Source organism: Pteropus alecto, unplaced genomic scaffold (genome assembly GCF_000325575.1).
Source record: "Pteropus alecto unplaced genomic scaffold, ASM32557v1 scaffold22, whole genome shotgun sequence".
Taxonomy (NCBI): Eukaryota; Metazoa; Chordata; class Mammalia; order Chiroptera; family Pteropodidae; genus Pteropus; species Pteropus alecto.
In genome coordinates, this window is record NW_006434839.1 from 2718876 (window position 1) to 2736906 (window position 18031).

At 33.5% G+C, this 18031-nt stretch overlaps 1 protein-coding gene and 1 pseudogene across 4 annotated transcripts in view; both read right to left on the bottom strand.

Moving 5' to 3' along the window:
- LOC102880754 (putative RNA-binding protein Luc7-like 2) overlaps window positions 1–18031 on the bottom strand; it is a 57309-nt gene that overhangs the window by 24612 nt on the left and 14666 nt on the right. For 3 of the 4 annotated variants that reach the window (XM_006910480.1, XM_015588350.1, XM_025045834.1), the window contains 3 exons: window positions 17672–17766; window positions 4575–4673; window positions 2345–2455 (listed from right to left, as the gene is read on the bottom strand). In XM_006910480.1, the coding sequence (XP_006910542.1) occupies window positions 2345–2455; window positions 4575–4673; window positions 17672–17766 (305 nt within the window). Of the gene's footprint in view, window positions 1–2344; window positions 2456–4574; window positions 4674–14160; window positions 14180–17671; window positions 17767–18031 lie in introns of those variants that run through there. The other variant, XM_025045835.1, reaches the window with a different exon arrangement.
- Window positions 11716–11834, bottom strand: LOC112478800 (annotated as a pseudogene).

An 18031-nucleotide genomic window follows, 5' to 3' on the forward strand; every position in this document is an offset into this window, starting at 1 on the left:
CTAATTCGATATGAACATCCAGTCCTAACAAACCAATGTGCCAATAATCTTTACTTCTCAAATTTCCTTCAATCCAAGATATTTGCCCCTCAAAGAAATTCCCAGCTCTATTATTATTATCCTCCACCTCTTTAACAAAGTGTATTTTTCTTTATGTATCTGTCATGGAATAATTTCACTGTATCCATGCCCTTTGCTATGTAACCAGGTACCATCATACTCTGAATATGAACTTGGACATATCAACTGGCTTTAGTGAACTAGAGAGTAGCAAACATGATACAGGGATTGAAAAGCACTTATATTGACTGGGCTTGATGCTTTTGCACCTCTACTCTCATTATGAGAATATAGTTCAACAGCCTCCAGCTAAATGGAAGACATGTAAGTTGAGCCCAACTGAGACAGGAACAACTGCCTAATCAAGTTCAGCCTAAATCATTCATTATAGATTCATAGGCTAAATAAATACTGTTTTAAAGTCACTGAGTTTTGATTTAGTTTGTTAAACAGCACTTCTGTAGTGATGAAAAATGAATGCAGCTTGGGGTCTGGTCTAGCCAGCACTCGTGGATCTCTTTAAACCATGAAATATGAAGATTCCTTGTACTTTATAGTCCCCATCTTCAGAGAACTTTTCAGAAAAAGTTGGTTGAAAGTAGCCCTTTCCTCAAATAAGGGAATGTTTCCCTTCTGTACATATATACCTGAATATTATATTTAATGCTGTGATTTGAACTCTCTCTGGGTAACCCTTTGTCTCCATTCAGCATTTTCATTGAATGTACCAGACTACACTGAATGGCATTAGAATGTTATAAAGTAGTAAAAGTAGTAAATAAATCATCAAATCAACAAAATGTGTCTATGGCCATGCCACCCTGAATGCGCCCAATCTCGTCTGATTGCAGAAGCTAAGCAGAGTCGGTTCTGATAGTACTTTGATGGGAGACTACCTAGGAATACCAGGTGCTGTAGGCGTTAAAAAAAAAAAAAGTACAATGTGTCAAAATTTGTGGAAAGCAGTGAAAACTAATTAGAGATTTGTAGCATTGAATAGAAAATAAACACACAGTAGGTATTAGGTAATATAAAAAATTATTAACTTTATGGATATGATTTTGTGGTTATGTTCTAGAGGTGAAATGATATGAAGTCTATAATTTGCTTTTAAAATAAAGAAACAGTAGAAAGCTCACAGCTCTGAATCCACCAGGATTCACTTTTTCTCTACTTTTTGCATATAAGTTTGCAAAACATTTTTAAAAAGTAGTAAAGTACAACACCTGAAGAACACTCAAAACTCAACATTAAAAAATGAGCAATCCATTTGGAAAATGGGCATTAAAACCTACACAGACATTTCACTGAAGAGGATATATAGATGGCAAATGAGCATGTGAAAAAAATGTTCAAAGGCCTTAGTCACTGAGGAAATTCGAATTGAAATCACAATGAGACATCACTAAACACTTTTCAGAATGGACAAAATGAAACAGTGACACCATCAAATGCTGGCACAGATGTGGAGAAAGTGGATCACTAACACATTACTGGTAAAGTAAAATAGTAGAACCACTCTAGAAAAAAGTTTGGCGCTTGCTCTCAAAACTAAAAATGGCCTTACTGGATAATCTAGCAATTGCATTGTTGGGCATTTATCCCAGAGAAATGAAAACTTATGTCCACACAAAAATCTGTAAACAAGTGCTTACTGCAGCTTTATTGGTATTAGCCAATAAAATGGAAACAATCCAAACGTGCCCTTAAGTGTGTGAATGATTAAACTATTGTATATCCTTACTGTGATATGCTATCCAGAAAAAGGTATGAACTACTAATACACACAACAACTTCTATGAATCTCAAGAAGTTGTGATGAGTAAAAAAGCCAACCTCAAAAGGATATACACTGCATGATTCCATTTATGTACTATTAGGTGCCATAACACATAAAGATGGAGAATAGATTAGTAGGAAAAGGGGTGCGTGGGTGTGACTATAAAGGGGTAACATGAAGGAGTCTTGTGGTGATACTATAGTTAATTATGGTGGTAGTTACCCAAGTCCCATATGTGATAAAACTGCATAGAGCTACACATACACATGAGTGTATGCATAACTGAATAAAATGTAAGCACTGGACCAACATTAATTTCTTGGCTTTGATACTGTATTTTATAGTTGTATAAGATATTAACGTAAGGGAAGGCTAGAGGAAGAGTACATGAATTCCCTCTACATGTCTTTACAATTGCCTGTGAATATAATTTTTCAAAATAAAAAATTAAAAGTAATACACTGAAACTGTATTTTGTACTACTGAAATGATTAAAATTCTTACCTTTGCTGCCACTTCAGCACTAATTTCCTCTTGAGTTTCTGCTAATCTTTTCTTAGCCACTTCTGTTCTTCGATCACAATCTGCGATGAATGACTGCAGATGATCCATAGCCTGCAAAGTTTAATTAAAACAATTATTGCCAGAAAAATCAACTTTATTCAGAAACGCCTCTACTCAAAAATTACACTTTGTTTTTTAAAATGCTACTATGGAAGTAAAAAAATAACAAAAGCAGGCTCAATTACTAATCAAAAATACTATTCATCTATCAAATTGGCAAACAGGAAACATAACTAATTCCCAGGAAAGGTAAGGAAACTGCCATTCTCATCCTCCACCGAAGGAAGCCCAAACCAGTGCAACCTTTATAAAACGACAATGCAGTAATTGGTATCAAATACCTTAAAAATGTCTCCCGACTTAATAATTTTACTTCCATAAATTTATTATAAGAGATTAATCAGAGATACAGAAAAAGATTAATATTCAAAAGTGTCCTTCACAGTGTTATTTTTAATAGTGATAGCTGTAAACACCCTACATATCCAGATAACATGTAAAAATTTTGTTCTTCAGCTTTAAAAAAAAGTTTTAATAGAATACTTTAGGACACAAAAAATGTTCATGATTCACTTACAAATAAAAAGTTACAATCTTACATGCAATAAGATCTCAATTTCATAAAATAAAAAACAAGCAAACATAAAATATTTACAATAATTACTTTAGAAGAAATGGATATTTTTTAATAATTTGTTTTTCAAATTCTCCTCAATGAAATGTTACAACCAGGAAAACTTGCCCTTTTTTCAAAGACTTAAACCACTGAGAATTTTAGCAGTGTCTGCATTGCAAAAATCCAGTCCAATATTTATATAAAAGACATTTGTCAGGCATCTATTAATATGTCTATAATTAAATAATAGTTCACTTGAAAGTAAACTTTTAAGATTTATTCCCAAATTAAGCAATTTGGACTTTCATCTTACTGTACAGATACATGGCTAATTTAAACGTTTTAATTAAAAATATAAATTTACTCAGCACATGTAGAATTCTAAAAATGGTTCATTAACCCAAAAGATTTTTAAAAGTGAAAAGCAGTAAAGATCATTTAAAGATTTTTTTCTGTGATGACAAAGAAATAGCTTTTAACTCTTTTAATTTAAAATTTATCTTTAAAATCACAACAGAAATCTATTAAAATCTCCTATGTGAAGACAAAAGTGGCATCTCAAAGAATTAAGAGAGAAAAAAGATGGCCTGATCGATAAATAGTATTGGGTCAACTAACCAGCTATCTGGAAAAAGCAACCAGGATCTATAACTCAATTCCTCAGGCCAGAATAAATTTAAGTTAGATCAAAGACTTAAGTGTATAAAATGAAGCCATAAAAATATCACAAGAAACCATCAGAGAGAGCTCATCACCTCAGAATGGGGATGGCCTTTCAAATTAATCCAATAGAGATTTTAAAAGATTGATAAGTCAGACAATAAAAATATTCTGCAAGGCCCATAACCACCAAAAGTCGGAAAAAAATACAAGTAAAAGTAGAAAAAAAAATCCCTAGGTAAGGGATTAATTTTCAAAATGTGTAAAGAGTACAATCAAACAGAAAAATGCTAAAATCCAAAATTAACCAATAGCCAAAAAAATAACTGCACACTGATAGTTCATTGAAAAGGACATATAAACAGATCTTAAATACATGCAGTATGTTCAAACTCACTCATAAGAGATGTAAATTAAAACTACACTTATATTATCTAAGTGGCATCTATTTCCTAATATTTCTTGCTACTTTTACATTAAAAAAAATTGTCCTTAATATCTTCTACGTATTTACAGATATAAAAATAAATATAAATATAAAAATTCAGTAATTATTAAAGGGCCTTTTATACACTATAAGTCAATTGTTTATATTTGCTTAAATTGATATTTCCTTAATCATATCTACTTTATTGGAAAGAAATGTTCAATTTGCAAAAGAATATATGAACTGCATGACTTTTATGTATTTTTTTTTTCATATTTTCTTAAATACCCAGTTTCACCTTATATTTAAAAAAAAAAATGTTAGGAAAGTACAGGATCTTAATTTAGTACTATCCTTCACATAACCACAAAGAAGATAATTTGCTAAGAGCCTTTTCTTATTAAGAGAAATTAATCCATATTCAAAATGTTTTACAACAAAAGACCAATTAAAGCAAAATCACATACATCAAGTTCAAAGAAAAAATCTTGTTCTTTAGATGCAATTTCATAATCTGCTCTTAAAGCCAGGTCATGGACTTTCAGACATTCGCCAAGATCCATTCTCTAAGAGGGGGGAAAAGAGAGACACACGTTATTAAAACAGAAACTACATTTAAAAAAAATTCATTAACAACCACAGTACTCTTCAGAATACACATTAAGTCATACAGATACTTCATTTATGGGCTTTCAAATTACAAAATTTCATAAACAAGTACAAAACCTGGTACCAGAAAAAAACTGCATCAATTCTTTCTACCAACAGATGGGAACAGTGATCACTTTTGTACTTAAGAATAAACAGACAAGGAAAAGCCTGTCATAATCTCAAAAAAGTTGGAAAAAAGCTCTTAACAACCTGGATATGTGTATAACAAAAGACATGATTATCAATTCTGTATACTATCCCACACTAAAAATGGTAAAATCACTAGATTAAGATTCAAAAAGACTGACAGACCAGATAAAATTTAAAAGAAATATGAAGTCATATCTAAGAAGACGAGTTTACGAACAAGGTATGAGAAGAAAATTAGACAAATTGAAAAACTTACTAGTCAAGAGTAAGGGTTAGTGTGGCATGACTGAGATAAATTTATGAGATAACAGGAACTTAAAGAAAATATTATGAGCAAAGTTGAGAAATCTTATTCCTGAAGGTTGGTTTTAAAAGCAAACCCCTTTTCCTCCAAAGACACATTCTTTGTGCTAACACATTTCAAATGGGATATAAATAAACTAGACAAAATGTCTCAAAGTGTAGCTAAACAAAAAAGCCAGAGAACAGAAGCAATGAGCTAGAGAAGAATCAAGATGTGACCCCAGTCATCTATCAACTGCAGAATTTTTCAGTCTGAAATAGAAATAGATTTTATTATGGCCCCAAGGGACCCGAGAGTCAGATTTTAACTCTTTCAATGTAAGAAAATATTTTCCAATGGCCAGAGCTTTCCAAAGATGGAATAAGCTTCCTCAAGAATCGTTGAATTACCAAATAATGTAAGAGCGAGTCAAATACAGTTCAGACAATCATTTCTCTAGTATTGAGGAAAGAATTTAACCATCAGGTAGCTTCTACTCTTCCAACTCTGAGATTTTATGACTAAAAAAAAAAGGTCTCAAACTATATTACGTAAAGAAACAAATGTATTCATTTAATATAATTACGTAAAGAAACAAATGTATTCAAAGTTATCCTTTGGGAAACAGTAAGAAATATTCGTCACTATTATAAAAGTCCTAACTACACTGATGACAGTACCATCGTGTTGCTAAGCATGCAGTTTCCCAGGAGCTACTGCTCTCATTCATTAGTCTGTGGATTAACAAACCAAGGAGTTTTTCAGTGACAATAAACAAAAACTGAAACTTTATACAGATGTGTGGAAATTCCAAGCTGCTTATTAAGTAACATTTATTAAGAAAAGGCTGTATATGAGCGTCGCTTGAAGAAAAAAATGAAAAAGAAAAAAAGGAAAAACACTGTAGAAAAAAAATTTACTACTGTTTAAAAAAACATGCAGGAAAAATAAAACATAAATGAAAAAAGTTAATGGCAAAAGAATGTTTTGTCTTTGTTACACCAGCCAATTTGGTTTCTTAATTAATAACATCTTAACATTAATCACTCCAAAAACTCCTTTTGCATTTGTATGTATTTCCACAACTACAGTTGTTCATGGGAGGCTATACTTATTTCATAAAATGTTAAGATGTCACAGTTGGAAATGCCTTTGGTTCTCAACCTGGACCTGGTGAGCTTTTAAATAACACTGACAAAAGCTTTTGAAAGGAGGACCAAGCCCCACCTTCGAAAGACTGAACTGCAAAAGCCTCCTGGGAGTTTTAATGCATAGTGCTGAGAACCATGCCCTGATCTAGTTTTATGCCCATTCTACAGACAAAGAAACTGAAGCCCAGACTGACTGACTTACTAGGGGTACTACTAGAAAACGTGCTTAGACTGATTCCTATAGTCTGATACGCCTTCCACTTTATCATGTTAATTCCAATTATTTCAGTACTACCTTTTAATATTTTTAGATAACAATCATCCCCCATAACATCTAAAAAAGCTCTGCACACAACAGATATTCACAGCAGCTGTCTACTGCCTTTCCTCCATTTATCTCCTTTATCCTCTAAGTGTTTTTGCAATCTCTCAACAAAAAATTAAAAGTAGCATATAAATCTTGCCTCACTGTGTGTTTAACCTAAACATCTCTGTTGCCCACCTAGACTATGCTTTGGCAGGAATTCTAGGCTTTCCTCCTGCTCTATTCTTATAAATTTATATCACACAACCAACTAAAGAAAGAAAAGCAACTATGTGGGTCAAGGACAAAATGAACACCAAAAAGGACACAAGCGTTACCACTGTTGCAGGGGTGGAGTCTTGGTGAGGAGTAGAGTTGAAGCCAATGTCTGCCTAGTGCGAGGGGGGAGTTCGTGGAGGAGGAAAGATTCAGTCACTAGAATGTGAGCTCCATAAGGAAAAGGGTTTTCTTCTGTTTTATCCACTACGTATCTGTGCCTGGTATACAGGAATGGGTAATAAATATCTGCTGAATGAACCAAACTGGGGAAAGAGGGCAGATAAAAACATCTGGCACAGGGAACTTGGGCTCAACAAGCTCAGGCGGTTAAGATGCACCTCAAGAAAATACTGGTTTGAGCACTGAAGGGTCTTCTTAGCCTCTCCTTGAAGCTATTCCTTTCTTTTTGCCTATGTGCTTGTCTCCTCCAGGAGGTAGACTACTTGGGCTTGTCACTATCCTGAGCCATGAGTGCCTGCAGCTTTATAGTCTAGTCTGGCTCATCATAGGAGATATTGGGGCCAAAGCCCTAGAAGGAAGGGCCTAACAATATTAAAACTGCCCCCGCCCCGTTTTCTGGCCTGGAAAAGCCCCAGTGCTTATTTCTTCAGACACCTAGCAGGACAATAGGTGTAGCAAGGCAGATTTTCAGAATTCTAGATAGTGGTCATCTATTTTCCTTTGTCCATACCATCATGACTAAGAATCTACTCTGGCTCTGTGCCATGCACATGAGGCATATTTAAAATAAAAAACAAGCAAGCCAAAATAAACCTAGTAATTACCAGCCACTGCAACAGTGAGTAAAGAGAAAGTATGCCTACGTTACTGTTCTCCATGACCCTAGTCATCTAATTAAAAAGTCACCAGAGAAGGAGCCATTATAGAACCACACCACAACCAACTACGGACCAATTCTCAAAAGCTGAATCAATCCTGACTTCATCGCTGATGGTGCAGCAGTGCTCTCAACACACAAAGCACACTGGTATTTGCTATTGCTGCTGCTTCTCTTCTGAAAAAAGTTAGCTTCAAACTGAATAGAATGTGTGGTTATCTATTTTAACTTATAATGGCTTTATCTGTAATGAAAACCACAGAATAGTTTTGAATTTTTAAATTTAACAAGTAATTTACTTCATAATTAAATTATTTCTGTGTTCATTCTTGGTATTTTACTACAAATTCAAATTCTGTAAATGGAAAAAATGCTTATTTTTAATTGGATAAGTTCAGTTCTGCATTTTGTCTTCTCCATCTTAAATCCACTTCTTCCATGTAGTCCTGACCTTAATAACTTCTCTTACAACCTCACAGCATTTTATACTGTGTCTTACTGTTTAACAAACTTGATTCTATTAAGTGCTTTTTAATTATTCTTTTGAAATTCCAAAAGTAAATGTATCTTCTTTAAAGGACTCTAAGCTTCATGAGGAAAATGCTTTATTTCTCTTATTTTTCCATTCTACATAAAAGATAGGTTATGTACAACCCATAACTACTAAATAAAATTGACGATATGACTAAGGAAGTCTATGTCTAAGAACTTGAGGAAACAATGACATAAGTACACACAGATAAATGGACAATAAAATTTAACAATGGTGCTTTTGACCTAAAAAGTTAGAAACATTTTAAGAGCTTAGCAACACGGGTTTGATAAACTGACTTACGACACGTTATATGACCATTAGAAATGATGTTCTTAAAACCAAGTGAAGGTGGCAAAGACATAAAATGCCATTTTTGTAAATTCAGATACAGACATCACTGTGGGGTTGGGTGTTCTGTTTGAACTTTTTGATACTGGTTGAATTAAATTCAATGAGCATATAGTATTCTTACAATCAGAAAAAAACAAAGCCATTTTAATTCTGGAGAAAAATATTTAAGTAACAGGAACAGAGGCATGTGGAAATTATACATCAAAAAAAAAACTTCAGTAGAGCAAATCAAAAGGCTGACTTATGTATTTGACTATACTGAAAAGTGTAAATTAATGGCAGTAACGTCAATGAATATACCAGTGATAGAAACTAGGCACAGTAACAGCTCCAACTATTTTCTAATATTCTTGCTTTGTTACATGTCAGTAAATTTGCTCAGTTCTATAAGCTAGATCCTAAGGGGAATTATACAGCAGTATGAGAATATCTATCAATTTATATTCTCAATAAAAAAAACACTAATCTTAATTAACAGTTGCAAATGTACACAAAAATGTACACAAGGATTTCATTGCCACAGTGTACACCAAAACCAGAAACAAATACTACTGACATACAGTCATTGGATAAATAATTTAGGGGACAGCCATATTATGAAGTATTATGCAGGCATTTAAAAAAAAACGTAGACCAACTATATTCAACTTCTCTAAGGCAAGGGATAAAAATTCAAACAACAGAATACCGTTAGTTAAAACATGCACACGTGCAATTGTAAATGTGTACAAAGGAGAGTGCCAGATGTACATTAAATTGCTGACAGGGTTTAGGTCCGGGAAAGAGGATATTAATGGGAAATACTCATGTTGCCTAATAAACAAGACAGCCCTGAACATCTCAGAAGACCTCCTTTTACCTTTGATCTTTTTAAAAATTAAATTTATTAGGGTAACACCTGTTAATAACATATAAATTTCAGGTGTTTACAATACACCTGTACACTCTATGTGTGCTCACCACCTGAAGTCTAGTACCCTTCCATCCAGCCACCTTGTATTTAACCCCCTTTGCCCTCTTCATCCTCCCGCCAACTTCCCTTCCCCTCTAGTAACCACTATTCTGTCTGTTGTTCTGTATCCATGAGTTTTTTTATTTGCTCATTTGTTAGTTTTTGCTTTACATCCCACATGAATGAAATCATACGGTTCTTTTTCCACCTGACTTATTTAAAAAATAAAATAAAAAAATCAATAGAACTATATCAAACTAAAAGGTTTCCGCACAACAAAAGAAACCATCAACAAAACAAAAGGCAAAAAACTGAATGGGAAAAGATACTTGCAAATGATACCTCTGATAGGGGGCTAAGATCCAAATATACAAAGAATTCATACAACTCAACAACAACAACAAAAACAATCTAAATAAAAAGTAGGCAGAGGACCTAAATAGACAATTTTCCAAAGAGGACATAGAGAGAGCCAACAGATATATGAAAAGATGCTCAACTTAACTAAGGGAAATACAAACCAAAACCAGAATGAGACACCATCTCACACCTGTTAGAATGGCTGGCTATTATCAATAAGACAACAAGTAGCAAGTGTTGAAGATGGGGAGAAAAGGGAACCTTCGTACAATGTTGGTAGGAAGGTGAATCAGTGCAGCCACTATGGAAAACAGTATGGAGAGTCCACAAAAAATTAAAAGTACAGCTACCATATTACCCAGCAATTCCTCCTTCTGAGAATCTACCTGAAAATTTTGAAGACGCTTACTCGTAAACATTTATGTACCCCTACGTTTACTGCATTATTCATAATAGCCAAGACATGGAAACAACCTAAGTGTCCTTCAATGGAAAACTTAACAAAGAAGATGTGGTACATATATACAATGAAATATTACTCAGCCATAAAAAAAAAAAAGATGAAATACTGCCATTTGTGATATCATGGATGGATCTTCAGAGTATTATACAAAGTGAAGTAAGTCAGACAGAAAAAGACAAGAACCTCTACCTCTTATTATCCATTTAACTCTGAGAAATTCACTTAACCTCTATCAATGTCTATTTTCTCAAGTACTTCAGAACTGCTGTTATGGATCACATGTAGACAGGAGTCAACATGTACAGAATTTACTCTGGAGACAAAGAAGGATCCTTGCCTACCTGGACAAAAAGGACACAAAATCTATGTTTTAGAAGCATTAACACTACACTTGGACTGACAAGAAGAGAGAGACCAAGGGCAGGTGAGGCTATTATAACAAACCCGAAATAAAGCCATAAGGGTCAAATCAGAAGAGGAAAGAGAAAGGAGGTGATGGAGGTAAAACAAAACAGAGTGCTAAGAAAACTAAAAGCTTTTTAAAGATGGGAAGGATCTCTGAAATCAACTCCATCACCACCTTCTCACAAATTTGAAAAACAAGGCTCAGAAAAGTCACAAGATCATAAGTTAGTGGGACCACAGTAAAAATTTGAATCCAGTCTTTAAAACAGCTCCATACTCTTTGAATAACACAATGACTTTCAATCAACAGGTTTTAACTAAATGGAAATGAAGTGTGGAGAAAAAGGTCAGGAGTCTTGCCAAGGTTTCAAGTAGTTCGATCATGAGCAAACAATGATGCCACCAAGAGAACTGACAAAATCAAATGGGAGAGCTGATCTGTGAAGCAAAATGTTTTGTTGTGGACATGCTGAATGTGATATAACATATTCCTCCTTGGAGTTACAGCTCAAGTATTATTCTAGAAGATCCTCATTAACAAATTATATAGGAGCCCCAAGTCTGACCTCTTTGGGTCAAATTATCAACAACTGAGATATTGAAAAGTATTTCTAAAGAATAGTATTATCTGCAAGATCATAGTACACCACCACAGGAAAATTTAATGGGGGAGGTAAGGAAGAATGCTTGGAAATAACAGTATAAATTTCTATAAAATGTGTCTTAAAAATGTAAATAACTATTATCGTACTTAAGATTTTAAAACAAACCCAATTCCCTGGCAATTTTGACTTTTTTTTTTTTTTTTAGGGGAAGCAACCCTTGGTTGACCTCAAAGATTGCAAGGACGTTGTCAGCTTACAATTCTTTATTGTTTTATTTTTTATGCCTATAGCACCAGTCTTCCTAGGTGGTCTCCCATCCAAATACTAACCAGGCCCAAACCTGCTTAGCTTCCGAGATCAGATGAGATCAGGCTTGTTCAGGGTAGCAAGGCCCATTGACCGACCTTTTTTATTTTAAAAGACCACCTTCATTAGAGCCAATTGTTCTCTTTTCATCTAATCTGGTTTTAATTCTCCCATTTATTTGTACTCTTTTGTTTAATAAAATCCTTCCTTTTGTTGTATTACATCTTCTTACACTATTTTTTAAGAGTCAAGTAACACAGAAAGGGGAAAGGCATCAAAATGTGACAAATGATAGTTTAGATAAGTAGAAAGACAGCAAGAAACATAAAAATACATAGCATTATTCGTAAAGTACTGAAAGGAATACATAACAGCTGGAGAAAGAGTGAAATAAAACTGTGACAGCATGACACAGCGCTGAAAACTCAACCCCCTGGCGTAGCATCTGAACCCTTTCTACATACAGCACCAATGCTATTTGCTGAAGCACGAATCATCTCTACACTGTGATCTTCACTTTCTTCCTCACATTTGTAAAATATCTCTTCCATCCTAGTTCAATGCTTGCTTCAAGACCCAGCCCAAGAACAAGAGAAACCCTAGTATAACACGAGAAAAACCTTGAAACAACAAAACCTGCACATGAGTTTCAGTTATACCACTACTGTCTTAAAATAAAAATCAAGTTTTTCTTTCCTAATTCCACTCCTGGCACGCAAAACAAACAAGTCATACATGAGTGTGGGGTGAAGAAAAATGGGGCACACTGTGCATGCAGAAAGTAGTTCCTGCTTTCCTACCAATTCCCAAATTTTTAACTGCCCGTTCCCACTCGTATGTTGCAACCTCAAGTCCATTTTTCCCTGAGTGGATAAAGAAAAATAAAGCTCTTGTTCTAACTTTTATTAATTTTTTTGAAAAATATAGTAAAAAATACTTTATCTATTTCTAATCCTAGATATAAAAAAATCTAAATAAAATTTAAACAAAAGGCTTTGCCCCACAAAGAACGACTGGCTTCTTAACCTTCAGATCTCTTCAAATATCATTTCATCAGAAAAGTTTTCTCCAACCACTCTATCTGAGTAGCTGCATGCCCACTGTCCTAGACAATCTAAATTACCTAGCCACGCTTTTTTTTAGCATAGCACTTCAATTACTACCTGAAATCACATTATTTATTTTCACACTTGGTTATGTTTCTCTCACATTAGAATGGATGCTACCGCCACTAAAGCAAAAACCTGTGTCCATTTCTGTACCCTGACATAGCCCAGGCACATAGTAGGTCCAAGAAGTACTTGTTAAGTGAGTGAATGAATGAATGAATGAGCGATGATTGCAGCAATTAGCACCGCTCCCAGAGACGTGAAAAAATACATCACTTCTTGAAGGGAAAAATTTGGTTAACTTTTACTGTGAATTCTCTACTTTCTCCATTCAGCCCTCATTAAACTGACACCTCCTGCTCACCCTTTCCTATTTCTTCCTCTGCTTAATTCCACTGTTACTTAAATTTCATTACTCCAAAGCACTACTATACTAAATGCCATAAAGGGAGGAAAAAAAACCCTACCTAAATTTGGAAATTTTACAAATTACATTATCCAAGTACGTCAGAATATATGTCTATACTTTTTGATCCTGGAGACCTAAAAGGTTACAGAATATTAATGTGCCAGTATGCCAACAATGCTGCAAACTATATTTAGGACTTAGCTTTTCAAGTTTAACAGTAAAGTTTTAATTATTCATTGGGAAGCTTTTAATGTGCTTCTGATTTCCTACGTGCCAAATGTATTTTTGATGTAGGCAGTCTCCAGAAATACTTATCAAAGGATTACATATTTTTGTAAACTACAAACAGCACATCTGCTTAAAGTAAGATTATAATACACTTCAAAAGCCAAATCTTGGGTAAAACCTGGGTTAAATGGCATTTTGCAAACTGGGAAGCTCTAGAAACTGGCTGTGATAAATTTTTTAAAAAATCTTGCCAGTAATCTGAGCTAATGCTAAAAACACTTGTTTAAAAAATACCAAAGTAACCCAAAGCAAACCATTTGTAAGAAATTATTCAGTTTAAAACATCTACAGACTAAATTTTCACATCTGCATAGGAAACCACTTGTCATATTATAAGCAACACCACCAAAATACTTTCCAGCTCCTTATCTATTAAAAGGCAACACATTTCGCACTAACAATCATCAATTTTTGAAACTCAAAGTTATTTTTTGAAACAGATTTATTTATTTATTTATTCATTCATTCATTTATTTATTTATTTATTTATTTATGTAGCATTCTACTTTTGGGTGGATCGATTATTCATTCAACACAATGGAAGGACACTGTTCTAGATGCTGGGGATATGGCGCTGAACAAAACAATGTCCCTGCCCTTATAGTGAAACTTACATTCTAGTGGCTGGTTGAGAAAATTTTGTGCAGGTTTACTTCTTATCACTTATTCTGCTTCTCCATACTTTCATGGCTCTTTTACATATGTACTATCAAAGACTTCAGCAGTTTTAAAGTTCAGGTTTGTATGCACCCAAGTAACTGATTTTAGACCAGGCCTTAAAAGAAAGAGTTAGAGAAGCAATAAAGGAGTTTCAATTAGTAAAAGTTGCACTTCGGATAAAACCCAGAACCTACAGGGGCACCATAAAATCAACTCAGAATTTTTGACAACCAATAACTTCCATCCAATCACTTCAAAAGGTAGATAAAATTTTACTTTATTCCTATCCCTAAATATTTCTCAATATCAGATCTTTAAATTTAAATTCTATTTCTGAGCAATAGAATTTTTTTTTAAACAGAATTTCATAGAAATTTTCTATATTTAAAATGTGCAAAATTCTAGCTGAAATAGAAAGACCAGCCTATCCCCATGCCTCCAAGGACATTTCAGAAACACCTGAAAAGTCAATACCCTAGGTAACTGTGTTATCTAAAAAACTAATAACAAAAAAAAAACATTTAATAAAATATTTAAATTACTCTGAGATTCCTATGTGACATAATATACTGTGATTGTAAATTATGAGACATCTGACTGGCACAACTTCTGAGCCTTAATTTTTCCCATCTATAAAATGATGACCATATGCAAAATGACATGACCACTTGTCAACGCTAAAATTATACTATGATGAAGGCTATAATAAAATTAGCAGTGGCCATTTCTGAACTCAGGACAGGAACATTATGAGAATATACATTTGCATCTCTACACATCTTAATTTCAAGCTTCTGTTACCATCTCTGCTTTAGACTTAATTCCTTTTGTAAATTACTACTAATATGTATCTTTTCCCCAGATCACTAGAACTAGATGGAAAGATTTTTTTAAGCACTTCAATATACTTATCTTTCCTCAGAGAAAATATGTACCAAAAATAATGTGTTGGGAGAGAAAAAAATGACAACTCTGCTTTAGTTTTGTTTTGTTTAAATCTGAAAGCGGATGCCGTCTGTCTGCATGATGAATAGAACAGGGAGAAACCAAGTGTGCCAAGAGGAGGAAAAGAGTGGAACTAAAACAAGAAAATTTTCTAGATGAATAGGGAAACAACCCAAGCCTTTGAAAAACAGAAACTTCCTAAGTTATAAGAAATATTCATGCTTCTTGTAAAAATCATAATCCAAAGATACATATACACACAAAATTATTTTAATTTTTTGCTCTACATTTTTCCTCCTCTGAATAATTAATTAGCTAAAGAATTAGTTATACAAGAGAACTAAATTAATGAAAGGTAATATAGGGACATTTTCATCAAACTGAGTTCCAAAAGCATGCCATACTAATTGTCAGTTATGAGTACATTTTTAGAAATCACACTCTCCATCTTCAAGTGCTTAGTATAAAGTTCAACCACATTATAATGAATAAAATGAGAGAATATATTTCTGTGTATTCTTCTACTAAATAATATAGGATATTGGTGAATCATTCTGCTGGAAGTGAAAAATCTGAGGAATAAGGTCATGAAAACTAAAGGGCAACCTTTAGTTATACAACAAAGAAAAAGCATTACAAGATCAACAGTTACTATTAAATTATTTTCATCCTTTACCTAATATATATATTTATATATATAAAAAATAGGCATCTTCAACATAAAGAGGTATAAACTGTTAGACTGTGCCAGAAAAGCATTTGTTCTACACAGACTGGCTGTTAAAGAAGTCACAGCTCTGTAATTACACACCATTTGTACATAGGATGGACTGTTTTAGGCATTTTTAGTAATATGAGTCACAAGAAATTCACACTATGGATGATTTTAAATTCTCAAGAACACCACTCAATGACAACTCTAGAGTCACACAAAATCCTACAGCCAGCCAGTCCTTAAAACTCTGCTTAAATTCTGAAAGAGGTTCACAACTACTTAACCCCATCCTTACATATGACAATCTCTTCTCCATTAGACTAACAAAAAAGGGGAGATATTTCTTGTCCAGAGTTTCCCTAACAAGTGCCTTTACAAGGGGTTTCCTTAACTGTTTGTGTAATCCAAGATATCATGAATTTTAATCCTCATCATTCAATTCTGTAACATGCGAAAAATGTTACTAATTAAGATAGTACTTTTCTATTAACAATTTTGAGATGAAAATATAAGAGATGTTAAAATTTGAAAAAATGTGCATCTTATAAAACCACCAGCAAGAATTTACAAGGAAGTGCAAGACCAATCACTTACCCTTCTTATTTAACATGATGAAGAAGTATTCCCTACAGAATAGAAAACATGTTGAATAAGACTACACCTCAGAAAATCTGGGTTTGGTCCCAGTTTTACTTTAAATCAATAGAATTTAATGTTTTTAAATAAGTTACTATCATTAAGGCTAACCATGAATCATATAACTCACAGAACTATTTTAAGAAATAAATGAGCCTAAGTGGAATTATGTGTATCATAGAATGTAAAGCACAACTATGATGTCAGATTTTCACTATTAATGCCATACTTGAATATACTATGTCAAAGTCTTGCGATGGCTGGATTTTAAGTATTAAAAATTAAAAACTAAATTCTGTCATTCTGTTGATTTTGTTCTCAAAATTTATTTGAAGTGGCAATTTAGCCATTAGATACAATGAACTGTTAAAGTTAATACAACAGTAAATGTGGAGAATCAAAGTACACTACAGATAGATTCTATAGATTTCAACTGTATTATAACACAGTAGAAAATATTTTAAAGAGTACATATGAAGGTTAACTATGTGTTATAGTCCTAATTCAAATGCTCAGAAACAGGATTTCTTCCCTTGCAGTACATACTTAAAACAAATTTGGTATTATACTTTTAAGTAGCCTCTTTTTTCCTTTTAACATAATAGAGTTTCAACCGTCTTTCCAAATGGAAAAAGGCAGAAGTGTTTCCTATTATATATGCCTTGATACCTATCTGTTCGGGGCATTTAATTCTTCCTACCAAGAAGAAACTGCTCATTTAGATATCTTTAAGGGAACTCACTGCTTCTGAAAATGGAAGTCAAAAATCTTTTCTTCATGCACAGACCTTAACAAAAATGTATGGTGTTTTGGATAAAAGTTGACTCTGCTCTATAGTAAAGGAAACTTTTAAAACTCCATTATATTATTTGTGAACTAAAAGTGCAACTGCTATATAATGTGTCAATATTCCAAATATGTTAACTGCTCTGAAGAATGGAAAAAAATTATAAAGCAAAGCACAGCAATTACTTTTGTGAGGAATCCCATTACTGCAGACTTAAATCATTAACCTAAATAAACAAACAATATAAGAGCTGCAAATCCCTCCTCTAACGGCAGTGTTTTAAAAAAATTATTGCATAACTTGACAAAGAACTAAGACTTTATCAAGCAGCTCATTTTTATAGTATGCCAATAATCAAATAATAGATTTAATAAATACGTACAGTCCCAGAGAGGACATCATGAGGGCAACAGTTGAGAAGGTGACTCTTGCATACTCTGTCATCACTGAATTTGATTCGTTGACGAGTAGTATCTCCTGTAATATAGGAAAGTTAATAACATTCAAGGTTAGACAACTGGGAAATGTTTATTTTCTGAGAGTCCTACTACATCACTAGCTTTTTATGTGTGGCTATACACACATTTATAAATCAGCTCAAGAGGGATTAGTTTTTTATATAGTATCTTATAGAAAAATGATTTTAGACAACATGCAGTTGCAGTATATGTACTGCACATGTAATTCAAATAGTCAAAATGGGAAAGCAATGCATTCTGTTAAAAAGAATAATTCAGAAAAG